This window comes from Triticum urartu, chromosome 2, assembly GCF_003073215.2.
Source record: "Triticum urartu cultivar G1812 chromosome 2, Tu2.1, whole genome shotgun sequence".
NCBI classification, from domain to species: domain Eukaryota; kingdom Viridiplantae; phylum Streptophyta; class Magnoliopsida; order Poales; family Poaceae; genus Triticum; species Triticum urartu.
Window position 1 is genome coordinate 86,945,367 of NC_053023.1, and position 12,863 is coordinate 86,958,229.

At 46.2% G+C, this 12,863-nt stretch overlaps 2 protein-coding genes and 1 long non-coding RNA gene across 4 annotated transcripts; 2 read left to right on the forward strand and 1 right to left on the reverse strand.

Moving 5' to 3' along the window:
• Positions 1-1,511: 1,511 nt before the first annotated feature.
• On the reverse strand, positions 1,512-3,894 carry LOC125536030 (10 kDa chaperonin, mitochondrial-like). Its single transcript, XM_048699106.1, has 3 exons — positions 3,649-3,894; positions 2,474-2,616; positions 1,512-1,822 (listed from the first exon to the last, which is right to left on the reverse strand). Exons 1-3 carry the CDS (start codon positions 3,757-3,759, stop codon positions 1,774-1,776), a joined length of 303 nt encoding a protein of 100 aa, XP_048555063.1. The 5' UTR covers positions 3,760-3,894; the 3' UTR covers positions 1,512-1,773.
• Positions 3,895-4,043: 149 nt separating this feature from the next.
• LOC125536029 (protein N-terminal and lysine N-methyltransferase efm7) lies at positions 4,044-8,415 on the forward strand. Of its 2 annotated transcripts, XM_048699105.1 has the most exons (8): positions 4,047-4,237; positions 4,335-4,402; positions 5,657-5,776; positions 5,848-5,921; positions 6,331-6,382; positions 6,488-6,589; positions 6,704-6,812; positions 7,928-8,415. In XM_048699105.1, the coding sequence occupies exons 1-8, from the start codon at positions 4,149-4,151 to the stop codon at positions 8,046-8,048; spliced, it is 735 nt and encodes a 244-aa protein (XP_048555062.1). In that variant the 5' UTR covers positions 4,047-4,148; the 3' UTR covers positions 8,049-8,415. The 2 variants fall into 2 exon arrangements, 1 of the variants encoding a protein (XP_048555062.1); XR_007294890.1 differs by lacking the exon at positions 7,928-8,415 and having other exon boundaries at positions 4,044-4,237; positions 6,331-6,393; positions 6,704-6,750.
• Positions 8,416-11,404: 2,989 nt separating this feature from the next.
• Positions 11,405-12,730, forward strand: LOC125536031. The gene is made up of 2 exons (XR_007294891.1): positions 11,405-12,287; positions 12,381-12,730. It is a non-coding gene; the product is annotated as an uncharacterized LOC125536031 (long non-coding RNA).
• The last annotated feature ends 133 nt before the right edge of the window (positions 12,731-12,863 follow it).

Genomic DNA, 12,863 nt, shown 5'->3' on the forward strand with positions numbered 1-12,863 from the left:
TCCCGTGTTGCTCTGCAGCAAGCGTCGCCGCAACGACCGGCCGGCTTGCCGCCGATAGGCTCCTCTGCAACAGCAGCGAGGTCGCACTGATTTGAAGAAGAAAAACGTGACGCTCCCCGTGAAAAGCACCGGTGGGCGTCTCTTCCTTTGCAAAACAGGCCGCCACGGAGTTTCCTGCAGCAATTAGCGCCGGCGAGGAGTGGTGGCCGGCCGGGCAACAGCCCAGGGAGGAGAGGGCGCTGGGGAGAGAGAGGAAAGTGGTGGGGGGAGAGAGCGCGCTAGTGCGGAGGGGATTAGCGAGAGACGACGAGATGGGAACAATCGAGAAGATAAGGCTTCATCGGTCCCGCAAGGGACACGTGGCAAGAGAGGGAAGGGACTTAAGCGGCGAGAAAATCATCCGCCTGATGTTAAGCGTTTTCCTTTGTCAAGTCGATTGCGTGCATTCATAATGAAAGAATTGATCGAAAGGTTTACGCAAGTAGTATTAAGGTCACACCAAAAAGAACATTGTCATACCTAAAGTAGTGGCATTGAAGAACTTGTGAATTTGACATGTTTTCTTTGGCATGTTTGGCTCTAACAATGATATCAATGTACTTTATTCAAGAGACTTTGTGATGGTGATGCTACTACACCATTAACAGAGACAAGTATAAAATATGATACTACCTTATCAATAGCATCTTATTCTCGGTGGGTGATATTTATGAAGACTATATCCAGCCTCAAGGTAAGAGCATCTCCAATAGCTTGTCTATATGAATGTCTATACTCGTTTTTCACGACGTGATCCCAAAACAGGCGTCCAACAACTTGTCTATATGGTCGTCCAATACACATCCTCTATACCGACCTCGACAATGTCCACGCCTGGACAATGTGAAGGCGTTGTCTAAACTCAGCTGCAGTCATGATTTCTTCCTCTCCCCAGCGACGGCCCATCTGTCATGGTCCTTGTATAGACATTCTGATGCAAAACTGGACGTGTATATGAGAGAATCTTTTTAGACCATTGTCTATATGAATATATAGACATCCAAATATACACGTGCTACTGGAGATGCTCTAACAAACAATGTCTCTCTTCACAAATAAGACGGTACGATGTGAAAAGGGTATTCTAAGTGCTTCAAAGTCAGCTTGTTTCTGATGACATATTGTGTAATCTTGAACACCATGATTGTGGAGAATGGAGGCAAAGGCAACCCTATGCATGATTTAGAGAACCCCAAGTAAATGCCAATATGTGAATTTATGCAACTTTTATGTTTCAACTATGATTTTGCTGCGTATGAATACATTTTATGCTTGAACCACATTTTTATGTGCAGTTTCCCTCCTTCTGTAAGGAATATCGTAACCTTTAATTATATGTGGGATATAGCAACTGTTTCACACATCCAACAATACACATGAACAGAGAGTAAGCTGAACCAACCAGCGGAGCGTATCAGATTCATAGATTTGCACATACACATGGTCTACGCTAGAGTAAAACAGGGCACCAATGCATCAATGAACCCACTATTATAATAATCCAAATAACGCAAGGCTTAGCAGCCAGGGAAGTAATTTGACGAAAATTAAGGCAGCACTTCAGCTGCAAGTTTACTGAACTGCATCACGACAGAAAGTCTGGCAATGTTCGAGGTAAAAACCTATCATCACACCATAAAAGAGAGTTCTACTTCAGGTTTATCCGATAACATGGAGACTCTAACATCCTCTCCTCCTGCATTAAAGCAGCTGATGACTTCCGCACCATCTGAATCACTCGTGGAGGGTGCCCAGAATGTCATCGTCTCTGTAGAGGAGGTACCTGAAAAGTTTCAGGTGCATTAGAAAAGGCAGATAAAACTGAGAATATAGGAGGTAGGAGCAATGGTATCTGTCTTCTCATAAAGTTTGGAAAACCATGCCACCGGAATGACCGATGGGTAAAAATAGAACATTGTCACCCAAACGAGCATGTGAAAAGTGGCGTATTAGTAGAAAGAGCTATTAACATCTTTAGCAATAGCAGGAGTTTCAAATCACACAGTTAGATATTAGCACTTCCCAAGTAACACATCTGCCATCCAACTACGTAATATAATTATCCAAGTTAAGGCAAAATGGCTTGACGTAGCAACACAGACCGTGTGAAAGATTTTAGTACCAACTACCTAGTGGCTGTGGCAGCATTTGAATGAAGCATGTCAGGTTGTACAGTTACTGATATACTGCTATTCGCAGTTCAAAAATCACTCACATGTTACAACTTGTGTCCCAATAGAATTCATTATCCTAAGTTGATGGATGGAATAATCAAATAATGAAAAGGTATGGAAACAATTGTTTCTACAAGTGACAGAAATGTGCAGTATACTTCAGAATTAGGATTTTGCACATTGATTTGTATCACACGCATCAAGAAAAACATAAAAACAACACCAACAGAAGTAATACGATTGTGAAATGAGTAACATACTCTTTCTCAGGAGCAAGCTTGACTTCAAGACCACCATACTCAGGCAGGAGCACATGGTCACCTTCCTTGAGAGCAACAGGGATCAGCTTCCCTTCCTTGTCACGGCTGCCAGGGCCAACAGCTATGACCTTACCAGAGTTCAGCTGGATTCACAGAACATTCTCAAGTCATGAACTGATTTGACAGTCAAATCATCAAAGACAACCCTGAACTAATGACGGAACCTTTTCTCAAAGATAATGTGGAATCAGTCGAGGGCACTACTAATAAGAGTAATCAGTCAAGAACCACACAATTATGTGCACAAATAATAGGACTGATCAGTCAGGAACCAGTCAGTTAACTCCAATACTAATAGGAGTGATTTGACATGAACTGACCAGTTTAAGTGGACTGATAGGACTAGGAGACAGAACTACAGCAAAACTAGCAAATCTAGTAGCATGACAAATGTGAAAATGCAATATTGGTGGTAAAAATAAATTCTGTGGAAGCAGAACTGATGGCATCTAAACCAATCAAACTACAGTTGCTTAAACCAGATAATTCTAGCTAACAACCTGCAATACACAATGCGAATCTGAATGAGCAAGTCTAGCCACACCCCCATCTGAACGAGTTCCACAAGAAAACAATTTGCAAAGCACACAACTACGTATCTCTCTACCGAACAAGTAACGACATCAGAATCATAGGCAATCTCCACAGGAACAGACAGCCCACATGTTCACAACTACCCCGTATGAACTATTGATGAACCCTGTTCTCAAAGATAATGACATAATGTGACATCATTAACGTGCACCTGATAGCACTATGGGACAGAACTATTGTACAACTACAGCTAGCAGTCTAGCAGCACGCCAAATTCGAAAAGTGGAACATTGGTAAAAACCGATTCTTTGTGCAATAGCGCAGATGGATGTCAACTTGACCAATCGAATCCCAATTTCTTAAATTAGACCATTCTACTAGCTTAGAATCTACCAACAAGAAGCAAATCTGAACCCCCAACTGAACGAATAACACAATAAGAACAACTTGCAACCTAAACGACCACCGCCCGCCCAAGATCTAAGCAGCCCCCGCACGGGATCCACGCATATGAGCAAGAAGCAACATCTACCAGCAGCGGCGGCAGCACCAAAGGGGGAGGCGAGAACGGCGGGTCGTACCTGCTTGGAGGTCTCCGGGAGGAGGATGCCGCCGGCGCTCTTCTTGGGCTGCACCACCTTCTCCACCAGCACCCGGTTGAAGGACGGGATCAGACGCCGAATCGCCGCCATCGCCGCCGCCGACGAGATCAGACGCCGCCGCTCTTCTCCTTCTCCTTCTTGGGAAACAAGCAAGAAAAGAGAACGAGACGCTTCCACACTCTTCGCTTTTCGCCTCCCGGGGATGGTGGGGTTTAGGGTTTTATGAGGGGCGGCGCGGTCGCGGGCGCGGTGGAATGACCGTCCTGCCCCTGCCAGCCCTAGAATGTTCCCGCCCGTGGGCCGGACCCAGCTGCTTGGTGCCTACTCCGGCCCAGTTAAGGCCCGTTACCGTAGGCTCGAGCCCACAAGGCGACCGAGGGTCCAATCCAACGCGCCGCCGCGAACTCCACTTCCAATTTCTGCTAACCTGCTGCTGCGGTCGCCGGCGGCGAGGAGGAGGAGGAGGAAGGGGCTGAGAGATGGCGGGCGCCGGCGGCACGAGGGAGCGGGAGGAGGAAGAGGAGGACGACTTCGTCTGCCTGGATCCCTCCTTCTTCATGAACCGCAAGTAGGGGTTTGCTCTCTGTCCATCCTCTCGGTTGCAGCCTTTCCCGGTGAGCTGGGTCGAAAGCTTTTGTGCTAATTTCGTTGCTGGATTTGGGCAGCTACGAGATGAAGACCTTCACCTACGGCTCCCAGGAGCTCCAGCTCCTCTGCCTCAGCTCCGCCTGCAGTTAGTGCCCCTGCCCTTAGCTTCTTCCTTGCCAATGTTGCAAATTACTCATCGCTAGCTAAGCGGGGCAGTTCGATAAGCCTGTTGGGATGGTGAATTGGCAACGTGTGGGTCTTGCTACTAGCTCGTTCTGTGTAAAATCTACTAGGAGCAGGGACAAGCGTGGAGGTTTCTTAGTTCAGAGCAGAAGAGGGGATGGTTGGTTCTTGGTTGAACTTGAACATTTTGTGCTACTCAAGTTAGTTACATGTAGTAGCCCTAAATAATGCTACGTGTTATGTTCAAGTTCAACCCAACTTGAGTAGCCCTAACCTTGACCGTCGAGTACCAATATTTTTGTGTCGACAATAATAGGCTGTTCAATCCAGCACTCACGTAGTAGCCCTAAATAATGCTCAGTGTTATGTTCTATTACATGTTGTTTCATTTTGGTCAGTGAATTGCTGCACATATGCTTCAGGCACTGGCAGTCTGTTCTATACTTGTTTACTCGATGAGGTGCTGATCACAATTTTAGTGTTCGCCGCCTCGACACATTCCCCGGCATCGTCCCAATAACAGCCGTACCAATTGTAAATGCCTGGTTTCTGGTTGTGCAGTTACAGCTTAGGTAAAATGTTAAATCTGTCGAACATGGAAATACGTCTGTGGCATGTGGTTTCTGCATTGTCTTCTTGTTGTCTGTGTATGTAGCAAATACGGGTTTTCATTATACAATCATGTGGCTTTAGGACCACTTTTACCTTCTCTTGTTTGGGGACCCTTACACTGAGACAGTTCCATTCTAGTGCGTGAGGACGTCAAAAGACCCATTTATCACATGATCAAACTTATGAAGGGTCACATTCATATTTGCTGTCACTAGGCGAGGCGACTCTTACCCTTGCTTCGTTCTGTCCTTTCTATGAAGGATCAAATCTCTGTCACTGTATATTCCTTCGTTCTGTCCTTTGTATCTACTTCTACAGCCAGAGGCATGTACACAAATTTTCTTAACAAAGGAATTCTCATTTAAGTGGTCACAGTGCTATCCAGTGTCCAACAGCTGAAAAATAAATAGATCTGACCATGCTAAATTCAAGTTGTGTTGCATCCGTGCAGTGAGATATGTGGATAGTCTTATTTAAGTCTCATGGTTAGCACACTACCTTGTCTGGCTGGATTTAGGTACAGGCATGATGCCACCCCATATTACAGAGTGCCAGATGTTTTTTATTTGCTTAGCACTAACAAACATTCCAATGTGTGGTGCAGCTGATTATGATCTTACTGGACAATTAGTGTGGCCAGGTGCTGTTCTGATGAACACGTACCTATCTGAACACCCTGAGACTGTGAAGGGGCGTTCACTAATTGAGTTAGGATCTGGGATCGGTGAGAGAATTCTCTATCACATTCACTCAAATTGTGATCTTACAAACATTGACACTGTTGTGACTTGCTAGGCATTACCGGCATATTGTGCAGCCGTTTCTGCAAAGAGGTGGTATTGACTGATCACAATGATGAAGTTCTAGAGGCAAGATTTAAACCTTCAGAATCTTCCAGTTAGACATTTTATAGAATGATTTTGAGACTTTCACATGGTTTTAAGATATCGAATTACTTTTTATACGTAGCAATTTGTGTATATGAATTGGATTTATAGGCATCAACATTTTTCAGTCTATGTGTCAGTCAACAATCATCCAGTGTACTGTTATATCTTCAAATGCTAGACCTAGAAATCAAATTCATAGATCATTAATGATGCAGCCATTGCATTGCATTTATATTTTCAGTCTGTCCGGCAACAATCATACAATGTACTGCTATATCTTCAAATGCTAGAACTAGAAATCGACTTCATTGATCATAAATGATGCATGCATTTGCACATGCCACACTTGGATCTTTCCTTGGACATAAGCCTTACATCTATTTCACAGATTATAAAGAAAAATATAGAGATGCAGTCATGTTCTGGCAATGCGGATGCAGGTTACCACTTTGTAATTTCCAGCTTATTACTATGTTTCATTGCTCTGATATTAGTTGAAATAAAACTATACATAAATTGGATCTGAACTGATACTTTTGTTGCAGTGTTGACTGCTGAGAAGCTAGAATGGGGAAATCATGATCATCTAAGCAATATCATTGAAAAACATCCTGTTGGATTTGATCTCATTCTTGGAGCCGATATCTATATCCTTCTAACTTTTCTATGCCCCTGTGGTTATTTTCAGTTCTGATCCCTTTTTTCTCTATTCCTTATGCATATATCAATTGCTGCATTTCGTGGACCTTGACTCGCAGAAAGCTTCCAGCAAGCTAGCATTCCATGTCTCTTTGATACTGTAGAGAAGCTTCTTCGTATGCAGGCCAATAAATGTAGATTTATACTGGCTTATGTATCACGAACCAAAGTGTATGTACTTTTCCGACTCATTATCTATGTATTTTGTTCAACTCATTATCTTGTCCAAGACATATATAAGTAGAATTCTGAATACTTTCTAGAAAAAAGGTGCAGATAAATGCGCCCATCATGATGTGCCAATTGCACTAAGGAATTGCTGACATTATAGTTGATTATCACATTATATTCACATTTTAGTTCTCCTTGCTTTATCCGTCAAGAGTAACTACTCGCCTGGTTCTTGGATCATTATGCTGCATTGACTAATCTGTATATTTTGGGTTCATCCATACGAGTGTATGATATGCCATTTTAAATATCTTTGCTTAAAAGGTAGATGAGGCACTCATGGATAAAATTGCCTAAAGATACATTATTGGTCAGATTAGAAGGTCCTAAGAAGTACTTACAATGGCTCCAGAAAACCAAAACATTGCATATGCTAATGAGCGCTGATCCTTAAGTCTAAAATGCACACAATGTGATGCACTCGTACATAAAGATAAGAGATTTGCTGAAAACTGTAAATGTATTTATGTAGAGCTACAGAACCTCTGCCGGTTTGCAGACAAGCAAAGTGTCATGTTGCCCATTCCTTTATCAGTTTGTCGCTTGTTTGAGATACACTGCACCTGCTAGTTCATTTTCCTTGTGCAAAAATGATTCTCCAAATGCGTTCCTGAGCATATAGAATGTACGGGCTGGCTCGGAGTAGTTTAGATTATCATTTACTGACAGCTACAATTGGTAGCATACTGCCATGTACTTGGTATGGTCAGAGTGTCCTGCTACTAAAGCTTGCAATACAAGAGCAACTGTTAACAACAAATGGTCTATTTTTTTCTGAGATATTATGCCCGGTTATCCCAGCTTTGTCCTTCGTACTTGTGTAAAGATTTTTGCAAGGTCGTCATAACTGGTACAAGTGAGATCTTAGAGCTACCGTGACACTTTAATAGGCCACTTATGTCTGCTTCAAATTTTTTTGTCTCATTATGTTCTCCAACTAACTTTCTTTCTTTATCCTATTATTTTACGCCAATTCCAGTATTAATGCATATTTTTTTTAGATGATGATGTGTATATTCTCTTAACTAAGATGCTTGTCTTCTCTATATGACCAGCATGGACGCACTGGTACTGAAGGAAGCTGAAAAACGTGGAATGCTTGTCGAGGAAGTGGACGGGACAAGAACAACCATCACAGATCTCGAAGGCGTCATATTCGACATCACCCTCAAATGACGCCTCCGATGGAATGCTTGGGTGACAATTCCATCAGACAGGAACAAGATGTGGAGCCTCCTCCCATCAGGAAAGCCAATGTTACCGCCTTCATGATCTGCTGAGCTGGCCCTGAACATGATGTGGTCTCTAGTCCGCATCTCTCCACTCCATGGGAGAAAACAGTTGCACAACACCAGCATCAGTCCTGATATGGCGCTGATTGATTCAGCGTAACTTTTAAATGATTCGTCGGTCGTGACCCCTTTCGCTAAATCAAGAAGCGATTCGGGGTCACGAGCATCGCATTGCCGTCACAGCTTTTTTTCCTAGACCGTCTATGAAGTACCAATGAGATGACCAGGCACTGATGAAGGCCCTTGATCGAGATGATTCAGTGAAGGAGGAGCTGCCAGAAGCAGTTGCATCATATAAACCTGACTACTTGAGAGGTGCTTGCTTGCAGGGCCTGAAGATGCTCTGGACCGCCATGGGCTCGTGCTTGGCGCCACCTAGGTAAGCACCAAAACCCACACTGAATGAATCAATGAATCTTCATCATCCCATTCCTGCATTGCCCTGCGACGCTCCCATGCCAAGTTGCCGATGCATGCGATGCGGGTCCAAAATTCTTGGTTGTTCTTTAGCCTGTTCCTCGCCCTCGCCACGTAGCGAATCTCGCCGCGACAACTCGTCAAGGCCTGCCCTAGTCAGCAGAGCAGGACCTGTCACGGAGGCAAACCGACGCGTCGTCGTCGGCTTTGCCTTCCTTCTTCTGGCTCGGAATCAGCCCGAGATTTGGAGCCATCGCCAACGCTGATGCTGCCAAGAAGTGAAGAGGTCACGAAACTGTGCCGGGTCCTGTTGCTAACGCTGATGCGTTGCACTGGGCCAGCCTTCCGCTATGATCCGAAGCCTGAATGAACCGGTCTGCTTCTGAAACAGTAGAAAACGTTGGTTGTTTTCGATTACAGGGAGATGCCGGCACGTACACGAATAGTGCGTGTATGAAGACCATTGACGATGAAGAATCTCGAGCCCCACAGACCCCCAGCCCTCTTGGCCACACAACAACACTTACACTTATCTGAGTTTTCTTTTCCTTTTTTTGAAACCTAGCTTATCTAAGCTTGCTTGTTCTAAAATCTGCCAAAGTCGCAGGCAGCTTGCTTGCTACTCCCTCCGTTCCTAAATATAAGCCTTTTTAGAGATTTCAATACAGACTACATATGAAGCAAAACGAGTGGATCTACACTCTAAAATATGTCTATATTAAAATCTTTAAACAGTCTTATATTTAGAAATGGAGGGAGTAGAAGTGTACAAGGATCGCATGAGCAATTCCTTGTACTACTAATTTCAGTGGTTTACTACTGGCGAGGACAGGTTGGCGATTGGAGGTTGGAAATGGTCCCATGCAGCAGACGGAAAGAGCAGTGGCGTAGTGGTGCCATGGATGGAGTCCAAGAACCCTGCAACCACTACGTTGCAACCAACACGATTAATTCAAGCTCCAATTGGACGCCCGTCTTGCTTATCCTCATAACTAATTATGCGAGCGAGATCAACGTATAGGGTTTATCAACCAACAAGTTTGGCCACGAAAATCAGCATCACGCTTTGGATACCGTACCCGAGCGATCGATCGATCTTCTCTGAATCACCACCGGCATCAGTCACAATGGCAATGTGACCCGTAGATTAACCAGCGCCTCTCATTCACCGGCCATGATTGGATTTCAGCTAGCTGGTGGTAGTATCTTGCAGCCCCATCATCAGACGAGAAAGGCATCAAGACTTGATTGGTTTCTTTCTTTCTTTCTTTCCTGGCTTTTCCACAGCCGCCGCATCCGATGCTTGAGCTTTGGGCATGCAGGTGTCAGTCACTCGCTCAGTCAGGTCAAATTGGGGGCCATGAAAGGAGCGGCGCCCAGTCCAAGCACACACCTGAAAGGGCGTACGAAAAGAAGAGCAATTTACTGGGCACTGTCTGAGGGTAAAGTAAAAGTGGGGAAGAAAGAGAGAGTGGCTGCTCTCTTCACCGTTGGCAGCGTTGCCATGGCTTCACCTCTTCTTTTGCTTGCTTTTTTGCAGGCACACTGTTGCCTAGTAGGAGTATATGCTTGCATGCGTGTGTGTATGTGTGTGTGTTCTGCAGAGATTCCTCCTCCGTGAAATGAAACACGGGATGAACATTGAGCACGTAAAAGATGAGAAGGCTGATTGGGTGCCCAATGATTGGGCTGCATTGCATAATCCAGTACTACTACCACTCCACATGAGAGGAGAATTTTTTCCACCGTCGTTACATAATGCAACTGCATGCACATGCTTGCCTAATTAGCTCGTAGTACTCCTGTCTGTTTGTATAATGAGCTGCTGTGTGTCTGCTGCCTGACTTGACCAGCTGCTTGAGGAAACCGTTAAGAGCCTCTTTGATTCACAGGATTCTGAAAATGCAGGGATATGAAAAGTATAGGATAGGAGTGGCATACCCATTTAAACCCTACTTAAAGCATCTCTAGCAGACCCTGTAAAAGTCGGATCGGAAAACGTGTTTACAGTTGCAGATCAGATTTGTGGGGCGAATTCGTGCGCTGCAGATGAGACCCCGTATATGACACTGTAATTTTTTTTAAAAAAAAACATTCGCCGGAGAAACTTGCAACAAGATTCATCATACATAGTTGATCATCATACTACATCATAGATAGTTGCTCATCATACTACATCATAGTACTACATAGGGGGGAGCCTGGGCTACCAAAATCGACGGGTGCGGCGGCGACAACGTGGCGGAGGAGCCGGAGGAGCTCAGTCCTCGCCGGAGTCAAGGTCGATCCAGACCTTGGCCTGCTCGGCCTTCATGACGCGTAGGTCCGCCTCCTTGGACGCGTGCGCCTGCGACGCCGCGACGCCCTGCTCGAGGAAGATCTCCTCGATCTCAAGCTCGCGGTGGCGGCACGCGTCAGCCTCCTCCTCCCCCCTTGTCGAATGCTCCATGATGGCGCACTTGAGGTGGTCCTCCTGCCCCGGGGGGAGGTAGTCTTCAGGGCCAGTGACGCCTCGACGCGGCGGGTCCGCCTCGGCCTCGAGTTTGACGGCGAGCGGCCCGAGCTCCTCCGGCTCTCTCTTGACCGGAGTGAGCCGCTAGCTCGAGCCGCCCGCGGACGAGCTCCCTGCGGCAGAGGAGCCGGAGGAGGCGCGGGGCGGCGGACCGCGAGCTCGCGCTCGTACTCGTCAAGCTCGCGGCGTTCAAACGCCGGCGGCGGCCGGCTCCCATAGTTGAGCCACTTCTGCACCCCCCGCTTGCGTGCGGCGTCGGAGATGCGGTAGTGGCGACGCTCCGCGTCATCCCCACCACTTCCTTAGCCGTCCATGGGCCGGCAAGGGTCGCTAGGGCTTTTTTGAGGTTCACCGGCGGCGAGAAATTGGGGCGGAGGGGGAGGGGATTGTGGCGGAGGCGGATAGGGTTTGACCCATATCCGAGCGATGAAACCGCATAAATAGCGGTGGAGAGGGTCTTTTTCCGGGCCACGGCAAACTTTTTACAAGCTGGGCTCAGGGTACGGAGTATCTTTTTGGCAAGAAAAACGGGCCGAACTTGTATACTCGCCAGAATTATACGGGTTTAGCCCTTTTACGGGGTCTGCTAGAGATACTCTTACTCAGGGTGTATTTGATGCCACAGGAAAAGCAAGGAATTGTAAAAGGCGGTTGGAGTGGTTGTTAGATTTTCTATGAAATGTTGGAAAAATTTCTAAGGATTTAAATCCTCCAAAAATCCTATATTCCTTTGAATCAAAGGAGCCCTAAGTTCCCTAAGTTTTTCAAGCAGAAATGTAAAGTCTCTCATCACAACGGCCACACACGCACGGGCGCAGAGGATCCTTGGCCACCAATTGCACATACACATTTCTTGTACTAGTGCTATACATGTAGCAGCAGCAGTGAGTGCCAAACTCAACGCAGCACGACCAGAGACCCAACTGATAAATACAAGATGTTGCTTCTGTCTTGCTGTCTGTTTGCTTGTGTTAATAGCAAGCGCCGGTGGCAACATCCCTGTCAGTTATAGCACCAGCATGGTCCAGCCACCAGGACAGATACACACACACACATACATACATACACACGCTTCTTCAGGTCGCCACCTTGGCCTTCAAGCAGATCTCATCTGGCCGGCGGTGACGTCTAGGCTGCCGGCCGCCGTCGCGGTCTGGTCCACCGCCGGCGACGACCAGCCGCCCCGGCCGGCCGGTACGTGTATCATAGTCTGAGTTAGTGCTTACAGATGAGCCATGACAAAAGGTTAATTCAGAAGCCTGCTTGTTTTCTTGTGCTCATGGATAGGTATAAATAATGTCAGGGAAGGGGAAGATGATGCCATGGGAATCTCGAAAGCGTATGTGCTCAACGCACAAGCTGATGGAGTTGTTGGTCACACGCATGGCATGAGATGGATGCAGTGGTGGTGATGAAACCGTGACCTCACACACATTGCCGACCAGTGGAAGGGAAGCTCATTGGCAAGCACAACCTCAAAAGTGTTATTGCTCTTAATTAGGGCACAAGTTGATTAACTGAGACCTTATTCTTTGCTTAGAAATCTTCCAATGTACACACTGCGGTGCGGCGGGCTGCCTCGCGAAGCAACCCGCCGCAAGCCGCGTTTTTTCTGCGGAAGTTGCAGCCCAAACAAACACGGCGCAAACTAACCACGGATGATGGGGCAACTAACCGTGAATGACAGGATTAGCCTATGCAGCTATGCTCATCTCACCATCCTATATATGCTTAGTTATGCTTGGTGGTGTTGTTCAGTTCAACTCCAAG